Source organism: Caenorhabditis briggsae, assembly GCF_000004555.2.
Source record: "Caenorhabditis briggsae complete genome, chrV, whole genome shotgun sequence".
Classification (NCBI taxonomy): domain Eukaryota; kingdom Metazoa; phylum Nematoda; class Chromadorea; order Rhabditida; family Rhabditidae; genus Caenorhabditis; species Caenorhabditis briggsae.
In genome coordinates, this window is record NC_013488.2 from 9,483,208 (window position 1) to 9,507,900 (window position 24,693).

At 38.9% G+C, this 24,693-nt stretch overlaps 4 protein-coding genes across 4 annotated transcripts; all 4 read right to left on the minus strand.

Annotated features, from left to right (window-relative positions):
- Nucleotides 1-211: 211 nt before the first annotated feature.
- On the minus strand, nucleotides 212-3,929 carry CBG23236 (the record flags this gene model as incomplete). The annotated part of the gene is made up of 7 exons (XM_002636501.1): nucleotides 212-494; nucleotides 545-657; nucleotides 709-940; nucleotides 3,057-3,185; nucleotides 3,234-3,346; nucleotides 3,398-3,621; nucleotides 3,851-3,929. 7 exons carry the CDS (start codon nucleotides 3,927-3,929, stop codon nucleotides 212-214), a joined length of 1,173 nt encoding a protein of 390 aa, XP_002636547.1.
- Nucleotides 3,930-6,706: 2,777 nt separating this feature from the next.
- CBG23235 lies at nucleotides 6,707-13,418 on the minus strand (the record flags this gene model as incomplete). The annotated part of the gene is made up of 8 exons (XM_002636500.2): nucleotides 6,707-6,825; nucleotides 6,881-6,960; nucleotides 7,009-7,117; nucleotides 7,167-7,447; nucleotides 7,498-7,813; nucleotides 9,596-9,702; nucleotides 9,867-10,072; nucleotides 13,383-13,418. The coding sequence occupies 8 exons, from the start codon at nucleotides 13,416-13,418 to the stop codon at nucleotides 6,707-6,709; spliced, it is 1,254 nt and encodes a 417-aa protein (XP_002636546.2).
- A 3,932-nt stretch (nucleotides 13,419-17,350) lies between these two features.
- Nucleotides 17,351-17,649, minus strand: CBG27056 (the record flags this gene model as incomplete). Its single annotated transcript, XM_045237509.1, has 2 exons — nucleotides 17,351-17,504; nucleotides 17,561-17,649. The coding sequence occupies 2 exons, from the start codon at nucleotides 17,647-17,649 to the stop codon at nucleotides 17,351-17,353; spliced, it is 243 nt and encodes an 80-aa protein (XP_045100607.1).
- A 5,158-nt stretch (nucleotides 17,650-22,807) lies between these two features.
- CBG23232 lies at nucleotides 22,808-24,328 on the minus strand (the record flags this gene model as incomplete). The annotated part of the gene is made up of 5 exons (XM_045237510.1): nucleotides 22,808-22,962; nucleotides 23,011-23,614; nucleotides 23,662-23,922; nucleotides 23,968-24,238; nucleotides 24,288-24,328. The coding sequence occupies 5 exons, from the start codon at nucleotides 24,326-24,328 to the stop codon at nucleotides 22,808-22,810; spliced, it is 1,332 nt and encodes a 443-aa protein (XP_045097807.1).
- Nucleotides 24,329-24,693: the final 365 nt, after the last annotated feature.

The window sequence follows — 24,693 nt, forward strand, 5'->3', positions numbered from 1 at the left end:
CTGCACCAAATGTTATCACCCAAGCAACACATTTTTTTTCAATTTTCCCACATTTGGGCGCCTAGAAAAAGAGTACATTTGAGCAGGTGTAAGCGTTGCTATGGAAACTGAGATAAAATGTCGAAAAAAATCTTGTTAGGGGGGAAATGTTTGAGTGTCAGGTGACTTTATTGGAGATATGACAAGCATTTTTGTTGGAAGGATATCAAAATTATTGAGAGACTGTGGATGAGTATGATGGGAGAGTGTAGGTCACTTTGTCCCGAACTACGGACTCATACGATGGCGGGGAATTTGAAAAGATAACATTGTAAGACGGTGGAGGAGGCTCTGAAGGTGGGCTTGACGGTGTCAACGGAGGCATGAATCGAGGACCAGGAGGATGCATGAATTGAGGAAGTCTTGGACCATTCCTCAACTTTTCCATTTGCTCCATTTCTCTTATAACACATTTTCGAATCAGGAATATAACCACCATCATACCTGCACAACATCTGAAAAATGAGGGGTTTTTGGGGGACTTTCTATTTTGTACCAAACTTACAGAAGGATTAAGAAAAAACGGAATTCAATAACACAATGGATGCCTTTACATGAATATGGAAATCCGCATGTGAAAAAAAGAACATTTGCCTTGGTTCCATTTGAGAAACGGGTCTGAAATTAATATTTGAAAATCGCATTAAAAAAATGAAAACACTATCTCACTTTATGAAATTCCGGTGAATCTACAGTAGTGAAATAGTACCCACAGAAATGAGTCTCATCTTTCACATCCTCGTGAGTTTTTGACCAATAATACTTTTGCTTTTCGAATTCTATAGGCTTCTCCGGGTGAACAGTATACAGTAATCCTTCATCGTTCTCCCCAATATCAAAGAAGCCAGAGTATTTATCGAAAACTATATTGACGAAACGATCGTAAAACTCGTCTCCGGGTCTGAAAAGAGATGACTTAAATGATACTTCTTCAAGAATCCCGTTTGACAGATACCACTAAACCGTACAGATTAAGGCTATGAGACATGAATTAAGTTTTCCGAAACGTACTAAAATTCGAAAAATTATGTTTTCATTCATGTGTACTCGCACTCTAATCCATAGGAAAACTAGAAAAAAAAAACTGTAACTCAGACACATTCAATCAATAAAACTTACGAGAAAGCATTAAAAATAGTGGATACATCATTAGAAGTTTCGACGTATTGAACAAGTAGAAATACTGATATCAAGTAAGAAATCAACATGTGAATTCAAAGGAGAACTGAAAGCTTTGCTTTCTTCTTCTTTCTCTGCTTTGAGAAAAGAAGCAGAATGTGTGAGTGTTGCCTTAGATACTGGCACCTCGCCTTCTCTTCTGAATTCGCCACATTGCCTCTGCTCTATGATTACGTCAACCCAGAAACTCAGAGAAAACCTTCCACGCAAAACATCAAAGGAATGACGGAATTGACAGAAAACGATAAAAATAGTTTGCAACAATTGAAAGAGAGTATAAGATGTATCTCAACAAGCATTTGGGATTGAAAAGTTCTGAATTTTTAAGGCACGGCCCGGTTTTTCAGTACTACGTTTCAGATAATAAACTAACCAAGAACATAGTCTCATTTAGAAAAAATGATTTTTTTTTCAAATGCGGGAAACCCGGCCGGACCGGGCCTTGGTTTTTCGAGTATGATTATTCGGTCAAGGATACTATTACACAGCCCTGTTTATTTTGTTAACGTCGTCTACAGGGAATATTTTCAAACAGGAAGAGAACTATCATAAAAAATTCGTCCATCTGAATTCATTTCCAGTTAATTTTCAGAAACCCAAGGTTGTCTTATTTTTTCTTTATTGAAGTCATAAATTAATGGAAGGAAATTGAAAACAACAACATTCATTCGTCAGAACAGAACACAGTTTTTGGTCTCGATGCGTAGAATTGACGCGAAGTAGCGAGAGTTACTTTTTTTTATTCGTTTTCATCCAATTTCTCTGGAATTTTGTGCAGGTGATTGCTAAACTCTTCAGTACCACAAGCATAAGGCTTTTTTTGAAATCCGGAATAAAAGAGTTCAGGGACCCCTAACTAACTGATTTTTTTAAACTCAAGATTCACATTTTTATCGAACCTTCAGTCAGTTGTATCTCCTGCACAAAAACAATCATTGTATCTCCTGCACAAAAACATTTCATTTCATATCTGATGTTCATAACTAGTACAAAAATACATCAATTACCGTAAAACCTGTATTAAAAGGGCCGGCCCTTCTATTGTTCCAAAGCACCTCTGGAGGGCTCTTCTATTACAGGAGCCCTTCAATTAGAGGGAGCCCTTCTATTTTCCGGTCATTTTTCCCGGAAATTTTCATCGAAAAATTCAACGAATTTTTGTTCAAAAGTCATGAAAATCTGTCAATTTCACCAAAATTAATCAAGTTTTTGAGCAAAATGTTGTTTTTCAACAGATTTATATTAAATTTTAGAATTCCCGAAATATATTTCACTGAAAACGTACGGAAAATTTTTAATTTCATGACTATTTTGAAGGGAGTCTTTCTTTACAGGGGGCCCTTCTATTACGGGGGCCCTTCTATTTTTCCAAACCCCTCTCGCGGGGGCCTTCTATTAAAGGGGCCCTTCTAATACAGGTTCTACGGTATTTCGCATTCTGGAATTTCTGAAGTATTCTAGAATTTCGGAAAATGTTCGATTCTCGAAAAACTTCTGGTTATAATACTGAGATTTTAAGAATCACCAGTACAAAATTTCAAGGAAAATTGGATGCAAAGGAGCACAGTGATGAATAAATAAAATATTGATTCTCATAATTTCTAGCCCCCGTATACGGTATTTCAATATTTTCTGAATTGTGGCTTTATTTCCCTTGAGTTGCACATCGAAACCCGTAACAACACATTCAATAAGTTGCTGATCTAAAGCAAAAATGAAAACACTTCTTATCCTATAAAACAGATGACACTGATTATGTAACTTTTCCTAACGTTACAGATTCATAAGAAGGTGGTACTTTAGAAAACACAGAATTATAGCAAGGTGGAGCTTCTAACTCTATTCGTTCAATTGTAGCTGGATTTTCAGCAGTTCGATTTTCCCTTTGGATTCTTTCCGTTCGTTTCATATCTCTCCAGAGCATTCTCTTGAATAACCAAAAAATAGTTACGAAGACTGTGAGGAATCTGAAACATTCGGAAGTTAATTGCAGATAGATTTAAGGAAATACTCACATGGGTGGAACCAAAAGCCTACTATCAATCCTACACTCCAGGCCCATACATGATTGTGCGAAATGGCAATAATAGAACAGAGATTTCATTTTAACACCGTCTGCGTTGTATGTCTGGGAATCAAAATAATTACAGGACATTCTGTGAAAATTCAGGAAGCTAACCTCATCAAGTTCTTTAGAATCAATCATCCAACTGATTCTATATTCACAGAGATTCAAGGAACGTTTCGATTCCAAAAGAGTATCATTCCAGTAGTATTTGTACTTCTCGAACTCTATTGGACCATTAGATCGAATGATATACCGTCTAGTCTTCTTAGTCTGTTCCACCTCAAAATAATTCATCTCTTCCATATATACAGTTTTAATAAACTTCTTATAGAAATCTGTAGAAATATCTCTGAAGAAGAGGAATAATTGAATGGGGAGGTGATATCTAATCACTTACGCATGATAAGTTACAGTAGCCACACCAACGACCCATATCGGAATCAAAAGAAGAAGTAATAAAACTGTTATCAGCATGCAAATTGATTAACGATACGAATCAGAAATGGCTGCTGCTGGTATTCTATATCATATTATTCTTCTTCGTCTTTCAATGTTTCCACCTACTTTTTCTAGTTGTGACGCTCCATTCATTGTTGACGTCAAGATCAAACAACTGGCACAGAAGACGATAGGATGAAATCATTTTGTCTTCAAACCATTGACGAAAAGTTGAAAAATTAAGAATAGTGATGTCATTCGCAAAAATATCACTACAAACCGGTACTTTTTGGTCTTCTCGGGTTCGAATTGAGTGACAGAAATACTAATAAAGGAAGTTAATAGTCCAGTGGAGTCTCTTTGATTGTAGATTTTCGAATTTTCGTTGCGTGCAATTTTAGAAAAAAAAAATCATCAGCGAGTACTGATAAACAAGATATAGATGTAACTGCTTAATTTATAGTTATCTCGGCTGTTGATCTGTAGCTTCTGGTCAGAAGTTAAGAAGGGCTTCGGCTTTTGGACGGATATTGGTCACGTTCTGGTCGGAACTTGCCCAAAAATGGCTGTATAGCGGGCCATAGTCTCGGTCGGAAATAGAAAGTTGAAGCACTACTAGGTCAGGATCTTGTCATAAGTTTGTCGGGATTTTGTCTGCTTTAGATCGGTCTTATCCGGAATCTGCGCAACCTTAGACCAGAATTTGGCGGCGACACCCGTATGAAATCATTTCCGTGCCAAATTAAAAAAATGTTCAAGCAGCAAAATGGTATACTAACTTTGTATTTGATTTGAATAAATTTGTTCAAACAAGTTGTCAACTACGGAATCGAAGTGTTGTTTTTGTTTAGTAGACCTGATAATTTTTCAGTTTCGCCCAGCTCAATCTACCATACCATCGACATCAAAGCTGGCTATTTTCTAAAAATTGGTCAAATTAACAGCGTTTTTGCCTATGAGCAGGCTAGTTTCAGTTTAAAAAACTAATACTAGACTGAAAACAGAATGACCTTAATATGAAAAGAAGAAAGCTTTCGAAAACCCTTGGCTTAGGATATGGGAAAATTACCGTATTTCCTCAAATAAAAGCCTACTCAATCGTCGGCTCAATTATCTCGATTCCTGTGAAAGATATCAAAATTTTGTCAACTGTTAAAATGTTGATGATATTATGATAAACAGATTATCAGTAGACAAATGTTTTATCTCTTTTACATGAATCGGGGTATCTTTTACATGAATCGGGGTACCTCTAATTGAAGACCATGGGCTTCTATTTTTCAACCTCCTTCTAAGGAAATTAGCAAAAACTGAAATTTATAGAAATTTTTTGAAAAAGAAGAAAATGCCTGCCATAACCGAGTAGGCGAGCAGCGCTGTACCAACAGCATGAACTGAACTGCACGAGCTTCTATGATTTTGAGCACGTCGGGGGGTTGGCTTCTATTAGAGGTGGGGTTCTATTAGAGGAAATACGGTAATTGGGCTCAAAGTTGTCTCTGAAAAAGTTATTTTATTCTCCGGGTTCATTTTCTTCGTCCATCTTCCGAAATTGTTTCACTTTAAGTGGGTCTATTCGTTTGAAGAAAAATTAGAAAAAAATCTGGAAAATCAGTGAAAATCGAGAAAATAATCTGGAAAATAAAAATATATGTTGTGTGTTATGGTAGTTTTCGTTCTGGGACCCACGGTCACCAACCATCTTTTTGTAAACGGAACCACCTAATCTTAACAAAAAAAGACAACTTCAGAAAGAATTGTCTCGGAATTAGGTGAAAATTAATTTTATTGTCATATTCTACAGTTGATGTTTTGACTAACGGATAATTTCTCAATTCATCTTTTTGTATTGTTTTATCCTATTTTTCTGTGTGAAAAGATTTGAAATCTTGTCTCTGAACCCAAAAAAAAAATTCTAGACAATGTATTTTTAGGTGGTCGTATGCCTGCTTCAGATTGACGTATAAACTTTATTTTAAAGTTATGCGAACATTGGAGAAGTGGTTGGACACAAAAAGACAAATTCAAGAAAATATGAAAGAAAAGAAAACAGTGTGCAGAAAAAAGGGGGAAAGGGCAGCAGAAACCGGGTTTTCTCATGATAAAGACAAGAAATAAATGGAGGAAGTGGGTGATGGTACTGAGGCACAGAAAGTCAAAAAGGAACATCTACTCGACAATGGAACTATGGTTGGGGGGTGTACAAAATGAATTTGAATTCTAGCGGGGGAAAATGCGAATGGGTGAAAAAGCAGAGTAAATTTTGAAAATTAGGGGGTATTAGGTTATAAGATAAAAATATTAGTTGAATCTTATAGTTAAGGAAACGGGAAAAATCAGCGAAAATGTATACAGCTAGTTGACAAAGTGTGAAAGATGTGTTGAATAGAAGAAAGAATGTTGGGGAAAAAGAATGCGAATGAATAAATTAGAAGAAGAGAAGTTGGACTGTACGACACAAAACGCTAGCGATGATTGATTGGGATGATGGTAGGATGTACAAGTACATGAAGAAAAAAGCATGCAGATTTCACAAATCAAATAAGTTAGATCTACTCGGTTTGGAGTTGCTTATTGTACAATTTTGTTTAGTTTTTTGTAAAAAGGCACTGGTTCGAAAGAGCGCATAAATTACATAGATACAATGGGTCGTCAAATGAGAATAAATGAAAGAAATCAAGAGATTTTGATTGGGTTGGAAAAAGAAGGACATCGGGTTGAAAGATTAAATAAGGGGAAGGGTGTCAACTAGCGGCATGAATACATTTAGACTGGGAAAAAGGAAAAAAAGGGGCGGGGAGTGCACTAGAGACTATACATAGAAAATTGAAAACATAACAAGAAAAGATTATTAATAGTATATATGAATCTTGAAGATATTACGGGGAAAGATTGATTAGAAGAAAAAATTTGAATAGAACCTTTCTAGAAATCCCTGAAAATGGACGGTTCTCTCTGAAGTTTTTTGGGCAAGCCACACTCTTATTGTGGATTGCTGAGTTGTGCGAAAACTGGCAAACGACTCGGAGTAGTCACCGACGGCGTGGTTGCTGGAGCAGACTGGTCAGCAGCAGTCGTAGACCATTTCGATGTCAAGAGTCCTGGAGATATTTTTATTATTTTTGAATTTTGAAACTTTTTTTGCAATAAAATTACCTGGAAAGGTGTCTGTTAAGGAGTCTTCGATGTTCCACTGACAAAGATTATTCAGCAGGCTACTGAATTGATTGTCACTTCTGAAACCCCATAGAATAGAATAGAAAAATCGAGTTAAGCTATCTTACATATTCGACTGATCGTACGACAAGAATCGATTCGTCTGAACGCGTGGCACAGCAGCCGTCTTCTGCGACTTGTGTGGTGATGCGGATAGGAATCCAGCAGAGAATGGACCTGGAAAAGAGCTAGCCTTCAAATTGAAACCTTCAGAAAAACTACTCACCATTATCGTCAAGATCCAGACCAGGCGAGAAGCTACCGTTCGGCGATTCACTGCCGGAATCGTTCGAACTACACGGGGGCGATTCCCCAGCACTCCCGTACCCTCCGTTTGGCAACGAATAAACTCGTTGGAGAACGTTGTTGGGTACACCTCCAGTGCTCTGTGTCTGATGTTGACTTTGCTTCATGTTCACATTGTGATACTGTGAAGCATAGAGGGATGGTGTATTCGGTTGAGATACTGGAGTGGAAATCGGGGTCGTGTACTGGCTTGGTGGTTCACTGAAATATATCAATCAGGTCTGGATACTCAGTTTGGTTCCAAAACTCACTTATGAATGAAATGACATCTTGGTCCATATGGGCAATATCCACTCTGATGAAACGATTGGCATGCCTCTGTCTTGTACTTTGGATGACGGGGAACTGGTCTTTTCTCTACTTCACCATGGGCATACTGGCATCGTTCTCCATAGTTGCATCGTCCATGGTCCATCCACGAGCGACACAACTCGGTTTTGTAGAGTTTTGGATTTTTTGGCGGTGGAACTGCTCCATTCGGAGTGGCCAACGGTGTGTGCTGTGGTGTTGAGAATGGCGACGAGTTGCCAATCAGATTGTGTCCGATCGACATTTGATGTTGGGAGCCTGGAAGACTTTAAAATGAATTTAGAATATTGGGAATAGAAACACATGATACTTAAAAAAAAGGATTGGTTGGAATGCGAACAAATGAAGACGATGGGCAGTGCTCCTCCTTCACTAAATTCGATTTGCTTCGTTCTTTCCGGTGGGACACAAAGAAAAAGAAGAAGGAATAACTATTTGTTTTTAGAAGTCGAGAGCATCAAGGATAGAGATACAAAGGGCGCGGAATGTGTAGAGAAATGGAAACGGGAGAAGGGGGCGGAGCATAGTGGTACAAACGGAAATTGGAAGACTTCTTCTCTAACGTGTGATCATCTGTTGATACCATCTAACTAGATAGCAATACGAAATGAATGAGAGGAAGACGTAGTATGGTTACTTTTTAAGAAAAAAAGAACGAGAAAAGGCAAAAGTCAACCCAACAAAAAATGAAGGTTCCTTCTTCTTTCTATAAATTTTGTTTATGACGGATGGGAACACCAAAAAAAAGAAGTCAAAACTTTTTTCGTTTTCCTCTTCCTGATCCTCTAACGTCTTCGGCATCTTCTACTTGTTTATGAACGCGTGCTCAGTTGGGGTCCCCAAGACATCATAAGAAGAAAAAGGGGGGGGGGGGGCAACAAGTGACACCATTAATAAAAATATACATAACAAATTGGGATGTTGCCGCACAGAGAAACCTCCTCAAAAGTTTCGTTACTCTAGAAATAGAGAGAGAGCAAAAGTTCAGTATTAACTCCTCCAAAACTCCAACTCCAAAAATATTGTGTTGAACTTTCTCTCTCATGACTCCAAGAAGATACTTCGACATGAATGCGTATCTTATGCATATTTAGAGCTAATAGGGTCCCGAAGTGAACAATGCGAAAAAAGAAGAAGAAAGAAGTAGTAGTAGCGTATGTGCTGAGTCTTGTACTAAAAGTTCAGAAGGATACGACATATCGAAGAAGGGCATGACAAGGGCACAAGGATTAGGGATGAATTTGAGAAAGGATATGGAAGTTAATGGATTTCGGAGGATATTCAAATTAGGTGTCCGGGTCGAGCTAACAAATTCAAAGTATATCTTGAATCCAGGCCCAGAAACTATTGGTAAACACCTCCTGATTTTGGTGGGCACCTCGTGATATATTGAAAGAAGAGCGAATTGTAAAGTGGTCCCCCTTGTGATTTGAATAATTGAAAAGAGGACATAAGGATCTTAATTTGATTTTTTACCTACTGATTTTCCGCCCACAAAATTTTCAGTTTCTGGGACTGAATACTAAAACGAATAACCAGAAGATGAAATAAGCCAGACATATGGAGGTAAATAAAACTCGGAGTCTGAATTTCGGACCAATCAACACAGAAGCAAAAATAAATCACTCTCCGATGGAACAATCGGCCACCTGCCTTCTACGATATGAAAACCAGGACAGGAGAAGAAGTTGAATGAGCAGCAGTTAGGAAGTGATGTCAAAAGTAATCCGCTTGCTTTGGTCCGAAAAAGAAAATCCCAACACAAAATTCGTTTGTCGAATTATTAAACTGCGTCATACGACGACTGTCGGCCCTAGAGGGTGGTTAGGAGAAAAATATGTTCGAGAAGTAGAAATAAGAAGAAGAAGAGTTTTTGAAAAATTGGATGTGAATTGGAGGATAACTCTATCTTTTTTCGGGAGAAAGAAGGGTTAGATTCTGAATACGAGAAAATAATAAAAACCTCTTCAATCGGCGCATCTCAGAAGAAGAAATGGAGAGAAGGAAACAAGAGACAGACAAAAACAAAAAAAGACATACCGATTGGTGTTCCAGGAGCTCCAAGTGGATTCCCGTATTCAGAATTTCCGAAGAGAGAACTGGCGGCGGCAAACGATGTAGGCCTCTGAGTAGTTGCTGATTGTTGCCTGCAAAGAAAAGAAGAAAAGTACATTTGAACTGTTAGAGGGCATGATTCTCTTTTTTACGTTTTTGAAGATTACACTTTCGATTTTTACACAAGAACCTGACTTCCGGGGCAATGAATCAGTTGGATAATTAATTGACAATTTTAAAAAACTGGTATACTCACCTATCCATCTGTTTGACAGACTGTCCGGTCAGGTGAGCCAGCGCGTTTGCGAAGTCAGCTTGACTGTTGTGTAAGCCGAACGGCTCCAGAAGCGACTCGAGAGTTGAAGAAGCTGTAGTTGGCGATGATTCTGGCGAAGACGAGTTCAGCCCGAATCCGTTGATGTTACTGTTGAGGCCAACACCGTTCTCGGTGCTGTAGAGACTCTGAAATATGTGAAACTGAATTAGGACACCAAAATAAGAGGCTTCAATTTCTTTTTGAGATTTTTATGTCATTTCTGATGAAACGAACTAAAATTTGGAAAGAGAAAAGAAGCAGGAAAAATTCAGAAGAATTCACTTTTAAAAAGTGACTTTTCGTTTTTCTTTTCGTCTACATTGATAAAAACGGCAACTTTTTTCTGTTCTTATCATCACTGTAACAAAAGAAGCAGAGCATGGAAAACCAGCTGACACGACAAGAGAGCCTCAATTATCAGAGAAAAGTGACTTTCGGAGCAAGTTGAGAGCTCGCCGAGCCCATTATTCCTGATTAATATGGACCCAGCGGAAGAGGAAAGTGGGGGACACAGAAGAAGCAAATGTTGCTATTTTGAACTCTGCGTCTCTTCGTCTTACAAACACTTTACGATACACTGACTTCACAGCTGAGATTTTACGATGTACTTTTTCGACAACTCAGTTTCTCTAAGATTCTGGAAGCTCATAAAACGAAAGCAGACGACGATTACATCGCAAGTAACCGAAAAGGGAGTGAGCGAACACAATGAGAGGTGTTCGTTAGTTTCATCGTTTTGTTTTGGTATTTACAGATGAAAAGAATGACACTGGGAAGTAGTGAAATGAAAGGAAAAACAACACACACTTTGAACAGCAGAGCATGTTTTTGTTGTTTTAGGATGAAAAAGGGGGGCGCTGACTATCGGAGGAAAGCAAAAGAGCTGTATTCTAGTACCACTAGAACGTGAGGATCAGATTACCAGGAGAGTGAAGCAAAAGAGCAATGTCTGGAATAAGGCTATTAGGGGTCCTAATTCTGGTGGTCAATTCTGGGAAATTAAAAGTCACGATGGCATTTTCCAAGGCATTTTCCAACTCGTCCAGATCGAAATTGTAAATCTACCGTAAAACCAGTAATAGAGGCGCTATCACACTGTCATATTTGAGCTAATTTATCTCGGTTCCCGTGAAAGATATCAAAACTGTGTCAACTGAAAAAAACAGTTCTGATATAGTGTTGAACAACTTATCAGTTGAATGCATTTTTATATCTTTGACAGGATCCGAGAAAATTTGGCTCAAAGAGCAAGTATGCCCTTCTACTAGAGTGTTTACGGTATTTACAGATCTATTTTTTAATTCTAAAATATGTTCATTAGTACTATGTACAATTTATTGGACAAGTTCTAGTTCGTTGTTTGGGGGAAAAAAGAAGAAACAGAAGAAGCAAAAGAGTCTTTCCTCGGAAAATCGAGAGAGCACCTTCTGGTTCCGACCAACAGCTGACTCCAAACGCCTGAGCCGCTGCTCTAGGGCTCCTCGTCTTCAAAGTACTGGATGAGCACTGGGAAAGAAAGAATTTACAAATTTTTCGACTGGAGGAGGTCCCGCGTTATTGTTAGTAGTCAGACCGACCGGCCAGACAGATTCTATCAGGTTTCATTTCATGGTTTTTTGATCGTTTTGATTCTCATTTCATACCTTCATGCCAATTTTTTCTCATGTGACAGACAGAGAAAAAGAACTGATCGAGAGAGACGAAGATGGAAAAGGCACTATTTGGTGATAATGTAATCAGCTGCCTTTTTACTTTCGAGAACAAAGAGACATACACGGTCAATCCGTTTTTGTTGATAAGAGTTGAAAAGCAAAAGGAGACTGTGATAAGACCACTTTTCTTTTTGCGGCGCGAAATTTTAGTTGATTTGAACGATTTCAAAAAACCAAAGTCTCTGATAACAAAGTAACCTTTTTGACGTCAGACGATGATGCGTAGGAACGGGAGCAACGAGTTCCGAGAAAGAGAAGGAACGATTGGGGCACTGTTCAAACAACTTGAAACAATTGGCAGTAGGGGGAGAAGAAATGCGCGAAATGAGGAGCACTGAGGAGAAAGATAGAAACCGATAGGGAGGGGGTGGAAAAGAAGAAGAAGATCCTTCTCCAAAAGTCAAGAAGGATCCCACGAAGATTAAGATTGAGACCTACTGACTGTGGAAGAAGGTGGAAGAGTCTCTTTTCTTTAGAGTTTCATTTTTCCAGAATTCTTTCAGGCGCTCCTCTATCGTCAAACAACCACTATTGTTGAGTTGTTTTGTTGTCTTGTTGTTCTTTTCCTATCCATATTCTCTCTTTTCAGACTCTTTTCAGTGTTACTCACAATCACTTTCCCTTCTTTTTCTTGCCTTTGCTTTTTTGGCAAATACAAAAAAATAAACAATATTGAAAAGAGGTTGACTTTGCCACTGCAGGGAAAGGAAAACTAAAAATAGAGAGATCCGAAAAAGCAACTACTTGGTTATGGAATTCGTTGAAATCGAGCACCCAATGACACCAGACCAATTCACGGGACACAGAGAGGGGAGAAGCATCGGATTTCACCTTTTCCCCTCATTACAGCCCAATCAAACACTTCCAGTTCTTCGTTTTGTTGACTTTCATTCGATTTCAGAAAGAAAAGATAGAGATCGATCAATATTGTTATAGACATCAATCAATCCATTTTCTTCTTCTTCCTTCTCGCGTTGTCGTGTTTTTGTTTTCTTTTTCAAGTCACACGGGCATCCTCTCGGCGATCGTCTTCTTGTCAAAAGTGATGGAACAAAGTTGTTGTGTTGATTCAGATTTGAGGCTCTTCTTATCTTCTCATCAATTCAAGTTAAACTACTTCTTCAACAACCCGTTCAATTCGTCACTCTCGATGTGGAATCTTGATGGGTTCATTTCAGTGAACAGGTTCTCTTTCAATACTGTCACTTTCTTCTCCTTCTTTTCAAAATGATTCGGAAACGACGACGACGATTCTCGATGTACCTTCTGTTGCTGGCGCCAGCGCCATAGAGAGAGGTGAAAACCCAATCAAAAACTTTCATCTGCTTTCTCTTTCACTTTCGATTGCGCAAAGATGGTGATGCCTGACGATTGCGCGCGCATCGACCGTTCACGGCCAGGAAAACCGGTCTCCCGGGGTCTTTCTTCATTTTTTTGTGTTGCTTTTCAGCCCCGATGTGCCATCATCATCATCATCGTCGTCAAAAGGCATCGTCGGGGTATTGCCACCACAACGGAATCAGACTGACTCACAAGGAAAAAAGGAGAAAGTATGGGACGAGACAGACACATCATCACAAATGTCAGCCAATTCGATCTACTAATTCTAAATGGAACCGCTGTAAATTCTATTGCCTCTGTACATTGTTTTACTAGTTGGTTTTTCCTCGTATTATATGCATGTTCAAATTTGATTTCTTTGAATACTATTTTTTTAAATGTTTCAATGAAACTGAAAACCCACCTTGAGAAATGATAGGTGATAGTTGTCTAACGACATTGTGGTGTGATTTCAGAATGGTTGGTTCAGAAAAGAATTGAAAGTTTAGAAAGGTTACTGTACAAAAAAAGCAGTACAGTATACCTTTACTTTCTTTGGGTTCAGAGGTGAAGAGGACACGACATCTGGTTGGAAGACCCCAAGAAAAGGGAGAATTGGTAGGAAGTGGGAGGGCGGGTCCTTCTTCTGCCTGTCTTCTGATTCTCTCACTCTCACGCGGGAGGAGTCGAATTGAACAAAAAAATGGATGGGAAAAGAGAAATAGTGTATGAGACGAAGAGATTGAGAGATTGAGAAAACTTTCAAGTCAAAGTCAAACATACACAACCAACACACACAGATGCTTTTTGTTGTCTTCTTTCTATCTCTGTACTCCCTTTCTATCCCACAGTCATCACCGACATTGCCACCTGAAGAAGTTTAAGAATACGGTAGACAAAGAGACGGCAGAGATACAGATTCTCGCAAAACACATGGGCGGCATCAACCGACGTGACGGGCGCCCTCGCCGTCGCTCACTTTTCTCTCTTGAGTTGATACAGTGTGGTAATTACACGAGGCGCGTGAGAGAGAGAGAGAGAGTGAGAGTGAAAAAACAGAAAATAGGAGAAATGCCACAGGCGCCCGCCGCCACTGCTATTCCCTCGGAGCCAGATAGTGTGAGCGAGACTGAAGATCCGAAGGATTCCTCTCGTTTCTTGGGAAGCCCGGGACCCATGGGTGAGGACATGGTGATGAGCATAGGAAAAAGAAGGAGAAGCTCATACTAACACATGCCTATCGCACAGAACAGCTGGTCGTATGATCTGCCGGGGAAGAGGAAACGAAATATTATCAGAGTCGAAGAGAGCACAGACGACTGTCTACGTGAATCTAATGTCAGAGGCTGATAGACGAGACTCAAAAAATCATGGAAGATCGTGGATCAGGAAGCTGAGGTGACAGGGATCCTGGATCGAGTCAATTTTGAGTTCAGATCATTTGGGTTCTAAAATAATCACTTTTTTCAAGGGACCGTTGGCAAGTTTCAGAATTCATGGTTACAGTAATCTGGATTCTAGCACTATATTTCTCAAACTGTCATTCCTTAAATTCTTGAAGCGAATCACTTTCAATTGCTGCCAACAGACGAGAAGAAGATGACCCTCAGACTAACCTTGAAATGCGCAGAAATTCTCGACTTTCACTTTTTCGATTTTTTTTCTCAATCGGAAGTTTCAACACAAACAACCAGACCCAACAACGACGATTGTCAACGTCGTCAGCTGACTGACCAGACCTGGGGTTGGCAGGTGTCTCTACAGTACTCTTTACTCGCTAACCTTTTGTGTGTGTGTTTATGTGTTTGGGAGAAGAACGTACGACGTGAAAGTGAAAGGCTGAAAAGAAAAACAAGAGGAAAAGGAAGAAACAACACTAGTGAGAGGGGGGTCTTTTCGAATTAAAAAAATATTTAAGAAATTGGGGAAAAGAAGTAAGCAGTTGTCAAAGAAAAAAGTGCACATGTGAAAAATGCAAAAATGTGCTCGTTTCGTTCCCTGACCAGTCTCTCTATCCATGCCTTCCGCGCGGAAGAGACTGTGCGTCCGGAAAACGAGCACAGAAGCAGAGAAACGGGAGAGTCGCAATGGCAAAAAGCACTCACGACAAAAGTTTTGTGCTCTTCCCGAAAAAAAAACAGATGTAGAGAGACTTTGACAGACAAAGATTGCCAACAATGACCGTTTATTGATTGTGTAGCCAATGGCAATTCACTGATCATTGGGAACATGCTCCGGTAGACTTTGAGCATCTCAAATATAACCTCGGTGAACTGCAGAAATTCCCATTGTTGGGAATTAATATTCTACAGTAACCGCTGTGATTCACAGCGTGTGAATCTAGTCAGAATGTTCCAGTGATCGGAAGATCTCTAGTTGTTTGACAGAATAATACGGAGGCTACTTAGACGGTCTAGACTCTAGAGCAAAGATTAGCAACCAGCACCATTTCTATGAAGACCTTGATTACTGTAAAACCTGCCATAAAAAGGTCCACTCAGGCTCTGGCACGATTGGTAAAGACCTGCTGATATTTACAAGGGCCTACTGATATTGTGCAATAAACAAAGTGCGAGCGAAGCGAGCAAAAAAGTTTTTGAGGGAAATTTTTTTAAGGTAAGGGGACCCTTATGTGATTTGGACCTACTGATATTTTTGGAATTTTACCTACTGATATTTCGGTCGCGAAATTTTCAGTGCCGGGGCCTGAGGTCCACTAACTTTAAACTTTGAGCTTAATTATCTTGGTTGCTTTGAGATATATCAGAAATCTGTCTGTGAACTGATAAATTATTCATCATAATATCAGCAATGCTTTATCAGTTGATAGCTTTTTGATATCCTTCGCAGGAATCGAGATATATGATCTCAAAATTTACGTTTTGACGAGCTTGTATTAAAGAAAATACTGTATGTTCTCTACGATGTAGCAATTGGATGAGCTCCCTCTAGATCTACTGAGATCGTTAGAAAATCATAAAAAAAAGAAATCAGATGTTTCTGGCTGTTTTCAAAGACTGCAAAGAACATCTGAAGAAGATCATGTGTGTGCAGAGCAAAGCTTAGAAATCGGAACACATTTTTCGGACTTCCAAATGATTGTTATTTTGTGTTCTTCTGGTTTGATCTTCCGATTGAATCTAATCCTCGGGGACTTCCGATGCTCCTCCGCTTTTGCGCGGCCGATGCCATTCGACAGTTTGTTTGCGCGTTACATGGCAGTTGCCACCGAGACGCTCCAGACAAACTCTTCTGGGATTGTGGGAGGTGAGCGCAGGGCGCGCTTCTCGGCGCCAAAAAAGAGTGACATAGATCAAGAGAGTTAGGTCGATAAATATTGACACGCTTTTTTCTTCACACCGTTTCGGCGTGCACGTATATGCCCTCTAGAATGTTTGTGAAGGTTTCAGTTTGGAATAGGATCAAAGTGGAAGAGTCGCGCGGGGAAAAACTCAGGGTAGCAGACTGTTGAGGGAACTTGAGAGTAAAAGCAGGGCAAAAAGGCGAACAAGGAATCCTGAACAAAACTCTGTACGCTTCAACGATTTGTCGGAAATTGGAGGCGTCGCCACAACACCGGTAGTGGTGGTGGTGTACTTATTATCCGCTCTGGTATAAGTGTCTAAATGTATATGTGGATGTTATTTGTATGCATATTTAGTGCAATAACTGGTAGGGGCGCCAAACGGAATTACTTCTCCAACGATGGATTGAAGATGCTGATGGTTTTATGATCTCTGAGTAAATTACGGTAGCTTAGCCATCATTCGAAATTTGAAACATATTGGATGAAGAATTTGCCGTTGTTACTTCAGTATCTTTCTCAAGAAACCTCCAAACCGAAGCACCCAGCGCCTGACTGTCTCTTATTCGCACATTTATCAACTGACAGTAGTTTCGGCGGATTCTATCATCGCCTAAAAATCCATTGTCTTTTTTCTTTCCCTCATTGTCGCCCCTCAGCTGGTGTTGAGATGAAAGATTTCAATTTGTCATCGGTTTTCCCTTTGTTCTTCAATGCCGTGGGATAGTAGGTTGTGTGTAACAAATCGGAGTTGCCGCCGAAGACGTCGTCCACCCATGTGGTGCCACATGATTCCGATTGACGCATAATGTGGTGCGATTGCACGTGCCAAGGGACAAAGCGAAGAACTGGGGGACCCACCAACAATAACAATAACAACAACTGGCCATTAGGAGACATAGGGAAAGAATGGGATACATTGGTGAAATAATTAATAGTTCTTTAATAGAAAGAAATAAGACTAGGTGGAAATTTCTAAATGAGATTCTACAAATTTGCATTTTGAACAATTTCAAATTCAGAAGACAAGTGGAAAAGCCAAAAGCTGCAAATGCACGAAATGTATATGAATTTCATTCTCAAATATTTCATGGTTCACTGAATTCAGAAGCAGACGAATGTAAGAGGTCACACGGTACAGGAGGAGGTGGAATATCTGAACTTAGGCTTACCTGGAACAATAACCCTGGTCGTTCGATGTAGTTGCTGCTGAAAGCGGTTGGCGGCGACCCGGAGGTTATACTGAAAATATTATTGTTCGGCAAGGGACCTTCGAACTCTCTTTTTCTCTTCCTCACCTGTTGTTAGTCGAATTTGAGAGTGCCGACGAGAGACCCGAGTCGAACAATGTCGTGTGCTGGCTCGACAAGCTGCCAAATTCGAACATGGTGATATTATCTGTAAAGAATTAAGCAGGTTTTTTAAAAAATTTGCCATTGAAAACTTACGTATTGGCAGCTGGTGGAACTGGGTAACGCACACTTATGAACTGTTCTTTCGGCCTTTCACGACTACTGAAACAGATAATTTTTGACAAAATTAAACTGGTGAGAGGGTAAAGACATAATCACAGAACGACACGTAACAGAAATAGAGATGGATACAGCGAAAGCTTTCAGCAAAAAATATTTATAATTTTCGATGAAATTTTGTTTGTTTTTGCAAAGAAGAACATTTCTGCACTTAAAATATCATTTTGAGCTTATTGTCCTTTTTTTATCAGATTTTTCATAATAAGTCGGAGATGGAATTGCAATTTTAGGGAATTCCTCAAAAATTCGCTTCGAGAGGAACCGTAGTTTTTCTTTAAAGGCGCAGTTGTGAACGGGAAGAGTGCAATGGTCTCGTAGCGAATTTACAATTTCAGAGATGAGCCTTTAAAGAAATATTACGGTTTCCCTTTGAGAAGATTATTCAAATTTGAGATATTTTGAACACTTTTTGAGATAATAGCGAACTTGACTAGAAAATAGAAAAATTGAGAATCAAAAAAAGTTTAAGCAAGTCATTGAAATAGTATCGAAACAAAGCCAACACTCGAATAATTGAACAATTGGGAAACGAAAATCGAGAACAGTTGTCAGATTTTTTGAAAAGCAAGACGCACTTGATCTTCTAACAAAGTTCAATAACAGCTGGAATCGTACTACGTACATACTGAAATTCCAGACATCGAATCCAATTTTCATTTTAGCGAAAACTTTCACTTTCTTTCGGACAGTTGTTAGACGCGGTCAAAGCTTAGTTAAGTGGAAAGCTGGCGAACGGAGTTCATTGAACAGATGCAAGTTACGATAAGCTGATCGAGTAAGAACATAGTTTGATCTTGATTACTGAATCAATCCAAGATCAAATCTATCAACGCAATCTTTAAAAGCTTAAAACACGTGATGCTTCAAAGAATACCGTAAAACCTCTAATAGAACGACACCCGGATCGTCCACTTTGAGCCTATATATCTCATTTTCTGCAAAAGATATCAAAAAGTGGCTAACTAGTAAAATGTTGCTGATATCCTGATAAACATTTTACTAGTTAACCACTTTTTGATACCTTTCAAAAGAAGTGAGATATATAGGCTCAAAGTGGACGTTCCGGGTGTCGTTCTATTAGAGGTTTTACGGTAACTCACTTTCTATCTCGAACGATCTTCTGACCTGGTTTATAGGCGTTTAAAGTAATAAAAAGAATCTTCAAAAAAGGAAAACTAGAATGGTGTATTCTGAAAACGACCTTTCTCGATGACAATTCCAATCGGCTCTCTAAAAGGACACAAAAGATGGGGGAAAAGAAGAGGGGGAAACGGGTTTCTGCGGTTGCATGAAGCATTGTATCAACTGCTGACAGACAATCATGTTGTAAACTCGAAACTAACACTTCCGCTCTGAAAAAATTGAGAAGAAGGGTACTCTTAGAACTTTTATAAAATATCAACAAACAGCAGTTCGTTCAGAAGAAGGATGGCAAGCGACTGATAAGCAAAGGCGCTCGGATTACGGTAATTTCTCACATGGATCTCAAATACATGGATACTTTAAAAAAGGAGATACATTTTTGTAGAGTCTTAAACTGTCCTTTCGTTCAGAATTTTCAAGCACATTGGAACGTTCAAAAACTAGAAAAAAAACACTCAAATAAAGTGTCACTCAAAGCATCAACTTCGATCTCAATTATCTTGAATGCTGGGAAAGTTATTAAAAATTTGTCGACTGATAAATTGTTTACACAATATCACCAATATTTTTTTGGTTGACATCATTTCGATATCTTTCACAGAAATCAAGATAAATAAGCTCAAATTTGAAAGTTAGGAGGCCCTTATTTTGCAGGTTTTACAGTGAGTTAGATTTTTCCTGATTCTAATAGTTGGTAAAAATCAAAAAATTCAAACCTAACTTTTCTTCAAAATGTGTTCGCTTATTTTTTTTACAAAAAGTCCTTCACTGTTTCAGAAGTTCCTCTAAAAATATTCCCCGTATTTCAATTATTAGAAGCCCAACCAAACCATCAACTTTGATCTAAGTGAGTCATATGAGAGGAAGTACGTATACGATAGGTTCAATTTTTTAGGACTTTTGATCATCTTTTATCTGAATAGTGGTAAGGAAAAAAGTTCATAGAGCGTTCGGTTATCTTTTTGTTAATCCCGAAACTTTAAAAAACTACCGTAACCCCTTAACTGATAATGGCCCTTCTTGTAATCCGTTTGACAATTTAAACAGAAATCAAGAAAAAAAGATAGATGATGTTTTCTCATGAGTAAGCTACAAATGAAAATCGTAGAAAAAATAAGCCAACCATCTTTTAAGACTCGTATGCCTACTGTAGATGATTGAGATCATTTTAGAAAAGAAAGATTGATAGAGAAGTGAGCTAAGAGATACTACTAGTTGTATACATCTGTACAAAGACTAGAAGAACACTATCGCGGTGTGGCGGTAAGCTTTACTAGTGAAAGAAGAAAGCGAGTGAAGGATGGAAGAAGGAGGAAGGATGGATTCCCCCCAAAAAAAACTGTTCGGAGTGTGCGGAAATCCGCTGAAAGTGCGCGGTGGGGGGAGGGGGAGAGGGCAAGCCGATAAGTGAAATCATCGATGGCAAATCGAAAGTGAACTTTCACGTATAAGCGCTTCTCTCCCCTCTTGCGCAAGGCTTCTTGTCTAACGTTTGCCCCTGTCTGCAGAGCGGAGGGCACTGCGCAGAGGGCGGAGACAACGTGGCGGTGCGTGAAAGAAAGAACCTGATTGGTATGGTTGGTGTACTACGAGAAATTGAGTGAGTGAGTGAGTCAAGAACACCTTTGAGGAAAATGAAAGACTGGTTAGCTTCGTCTCTCTCGCTTTTTTTCTTATTCTCGAGGTTAACAATAATTAGGGAGAGTGGCCAATGATGCTGAAAAAGGCAGCTGGCTGGGGTGTTTAGCATCAGAAGAATTCGAGAAGAAAGGAGGCGCTAGAAGGACACCTTTTATACTGGAAGTCAGAAAAGACGAAGAGTGTAGAGGAGGAGAGTTACACTCGAAACAAAAGAAGACCTAATTAAACTTTTCCCTTTCTTCTCACTTTCAGATATCATTAATCAAATGGATTGTGTCCAGTACCATCATTCACCTTTTCATTTGATGTGTTCCTTGTTCCTTTGAACCGATGGACGCGTGCTGTAAATTGTAGATACGTAAACTTATCTTGAATGATTGGAGGAGAAGAAGTATCACAAGATAGTCATGAACATTTTGCAAGGTTTTTTGAAAATTCTATATTTGGAACTAGTTGGTTTTTGTTTATTTTTCAGGTTTTGCAGGGTCCAAATTTTCTGAAACTCGTGAAAGGGCAATCGTAAAAGGCCTTCATATTTCATTAAAAATTAATGTATTTCATTGAAAAAGATTTCAAAAACTGCAAAATGATAAAAGTTTGATGGCAAAAACTTTATGAGTATTTTTGGATACATGTCTACAGGAATTGAGATAGCTGCATTCAATTTGGGTTAATTGTGTTCCGGCGTCAAAGCAGTTACAGAATTTTCTTTCAGTTATTAATTCCTTCATATCAAGCACTTGCACTTCAATAATCTCTGTTTCTATAAAAGATATCACAAATCTGTCAACTGATGAAATGATGATGGTATTGTGATAAACATTTTATCAGTTTATAAACTTTTGTTATCTTTCACAGCAAATGAAATTTATAAACTCAAAGGTGACGGTTTGGAGGGAAAATGGTGAGCTCATTTTTTCAGGACCTTCGAAATTATTTTATCTGAAGATTTGTGACAAATTACGGTCGAAAAGGTTCCTAGGGCATTTGATTATCTTTTGGTTTATCGCAAAACTTACCTTCAAAAAATACAGTAACCCCTTAGCTGACAATGATCCTTTTTTATTCGTTTAATAAACGATTTATACAGAAATCAGCAAAGCAGGAGTAGCTGAATTCTTTCTCGAATGTATATTATCTAAAGATTTATGAGGTATTATGGTTCAAAAAACGTTGTGTATTTTATGATCCCAATAGGTTTTCATGTTTTTTTTCGAAAAAAGTCACCATGGGGTCCCCCTTCGCATTTTTAGTTTCTCAGCTTTCGAATGATATTGGTTTCATCTGAAAGTACCACTCCCAAGTTCCCAAGTTAGCTTTTTTCCAGTGAATTCTATTCATTCGTTCAAGATTTTCAAAATCAATGTTACAATCAGTTATCTGCCCTTCCCACAGATCACCATCAAATATCGTTTTGCCGTACAGGTTTTTAGTTTGTATCAGTTTTTTTCCCCGTTCGCAGTTTTTTATCTTTTCCTCTCTCTTTTTTTCTCAATTTCTACCAGTTTCTGTTTCTACCGCAAGCGCACCGTGGCTCTTTTGCTCTTTTTGTATATGTGTGTGTGTGCCAACAAAAAAAACTTTCATAGAACTGGAGGTTTTTCTTTCCGCGCCTCCGCTCTCTGTCTGATTCACGTAGGCTTCCCCCAGGTACGGAAGGAAAAAACCACGTACGTGATGCATGGAAGAAGAGAAGGAACACTGTAGCTAAACAACAGCAAGGTTCAGAGAATCCTAGGCTTTATATAAATTTTGAAAAAATTGAGAAGAAGACGAGGTTCAAGTCTGATAATCAATGGAACATACTTTCAACTCCTCTAATTAATATTTGCTAGTTGTCATCTCAAATTCCAAATCTCGAATTTAATGATCCTTGCCATTTGAAACCAAATCAACAATTCGAATGGTTTTCTATCCTGTTCCTAACTTTGCTGAAACGTCTCGCCCTTTGATCCTGTCGCCTGCTCACTTGCCGCTAGACAAATCAAAGCAGGCTCGAACCTTGAGCACATGCTCATGGCAGACACCTATACAAACAAATTGATAGGTCGTTCTCATATGGTTTTTTTTTCTTCCCGTTGCGAGTCATACAAGAAAAAGTTGCACTTTTCAGAAATAAAAGTGGAAAATATGATCGTCTGATCAAAAATGGAATGAATATTCACATTCTTCAGAGAAACAATTATGGTAAAAGTGATCATAAATAAAATAACAAAATTGAATATGAGGTCAATCACTGTCACTGTCGGAAATCGCTTTCTTCTTTTTTGGTGAGCCATCGTCGGAAGACTCTCCGGAAGCACTGCTGCTGCTACCGCTTCGTGGTGGTTTTTCCCTGCGTGGCTTAGCGTCTTCAGAATCACTGCTTCGTGCAGAACTGTCCCCTAAAACTTGAAATATACAGATTTATTAAAATAGGAAAACCTTCTTACCGTCTTCCTTTTCTTCTTCCATTCTTTCCAGCCTCTCCTGTCTTCTATTCTTGGGTTGCTCGTATAGTTCGATTTCCCTTCTTCTCATAGCCTCGGTTTCTGTTTCATTGAACGGACGATATTGAATTGTCAACTTGGAATTTCTACTTAAGCACATCTTCCGTCTTCTTGTCATCTTGACGTTACTATCAATCTCATTGTATTGCATAGTAGGTCCTCGCTGATAAAACACAAATACGTCGCGATCTCTCGGTGGCACATGCTCCATTTTCCAGTCGTATTCACGACTCAACAAGAACTCGTACTTTTGATCCGGATCGAATGGGCGGTCCATTTCAAGATCCTCCATCATATGGGTGAGACCTTCAATAGTAGGCACGAAGAGAGCAGCAAACTTTTTGTCTTCATACTCCATTCCCTTGATAACACTACTTTCTTGCGCCTGTCTCTTCTCGTCTTCTCCGAACTCTGTTGTTATCGTGTCACCATCGAATTGGACATGCGTGAACAAATACTTCCAGTGCTCGAAATCTGGGAATATGTAGCACTCCTCTACTGGCTTCATGTTCTTCTTTGTATGATGTGCTGTGACCGGTTTGCGAACCTAAAAAATACTCAAACATCATAATACCTTTTTTTCCTAAAACATACATCTTCAAATGTCTTATTGATCGCATCAATTTGGCTCTGCTTGTCACGATACATGTCCTCAACTTGTTGATTTTTCTTCAGATTGTATCCTAGTTTAGTTTCCTGTCGGTCAGCCGTTACTCCGAACCGATTGAACTCTGTTGAAATATACTCCGTCTTTCTCATCCATGGGACAAGTTTCGAGTGCTGCGCTGATCTCTTAATACTCATCTTTGAAGCGCTTTCATCTTCAAGCAGTATATTATCTTTCTCGTCCATGGCCTGAAAATAGGAACACATTTTTCCATCATCGAATTTCTTTTTTACATAGTCAGCTGGATCTTCGTCGTATTTTCTCAAATCGATCAAGTCTACGCTCAATCCCATATCGTCGTCACAAATGATTGCATGTTTGCAGTCTCGATCGACTGTCGATGGCTTATATTCGACGAATCTAGAAAAATAACGTTTTAAAAATTCAAATTGATTGATATACCTGCTGAGAGGAACGAATGGGCATGGCATAAACTTTGCATCAAACGGAACATCAGGGACGTTGTTTGTAAACCGTGGTTTGAGCATAAAATCGACCTTCCGCCTGGAAAACATCCTCTATCGTAAATTGAAATTAACTTTGATTTTCTTACGGTGGTTCGATCCGTTTTGCATCTGTTGAGTTTTGTGACATTTTCTTAGAGCTGAAATATACATGTTTTGAAGAAAAATAGAAAAATAAGCAATTGAACTGAAAAAAAAAGGATAAATTCAAACTTTGAATTTCAAAGTCGCCATTGCACGAGGATTGCGCTAACGTTGAAATTTGTGTCAAGAGAATCGCTTGGCGCATCGCGAGTTTTGCGCGCGCATTCAAATATTACACAGTAAAAAATGGCCAAAGGTCCCACAACGACAACTACAGTGACCTAAAAATACGATTAATTTCAGGGTTTATTTTCTCGTTTTTTTCTGGTCTTAGTCGATTGTGTCGGAAAAAGAACATTTTTGGCAATAAAATTGACCGGAAACGCACGAAAATTGAGATAGAAAACTCAG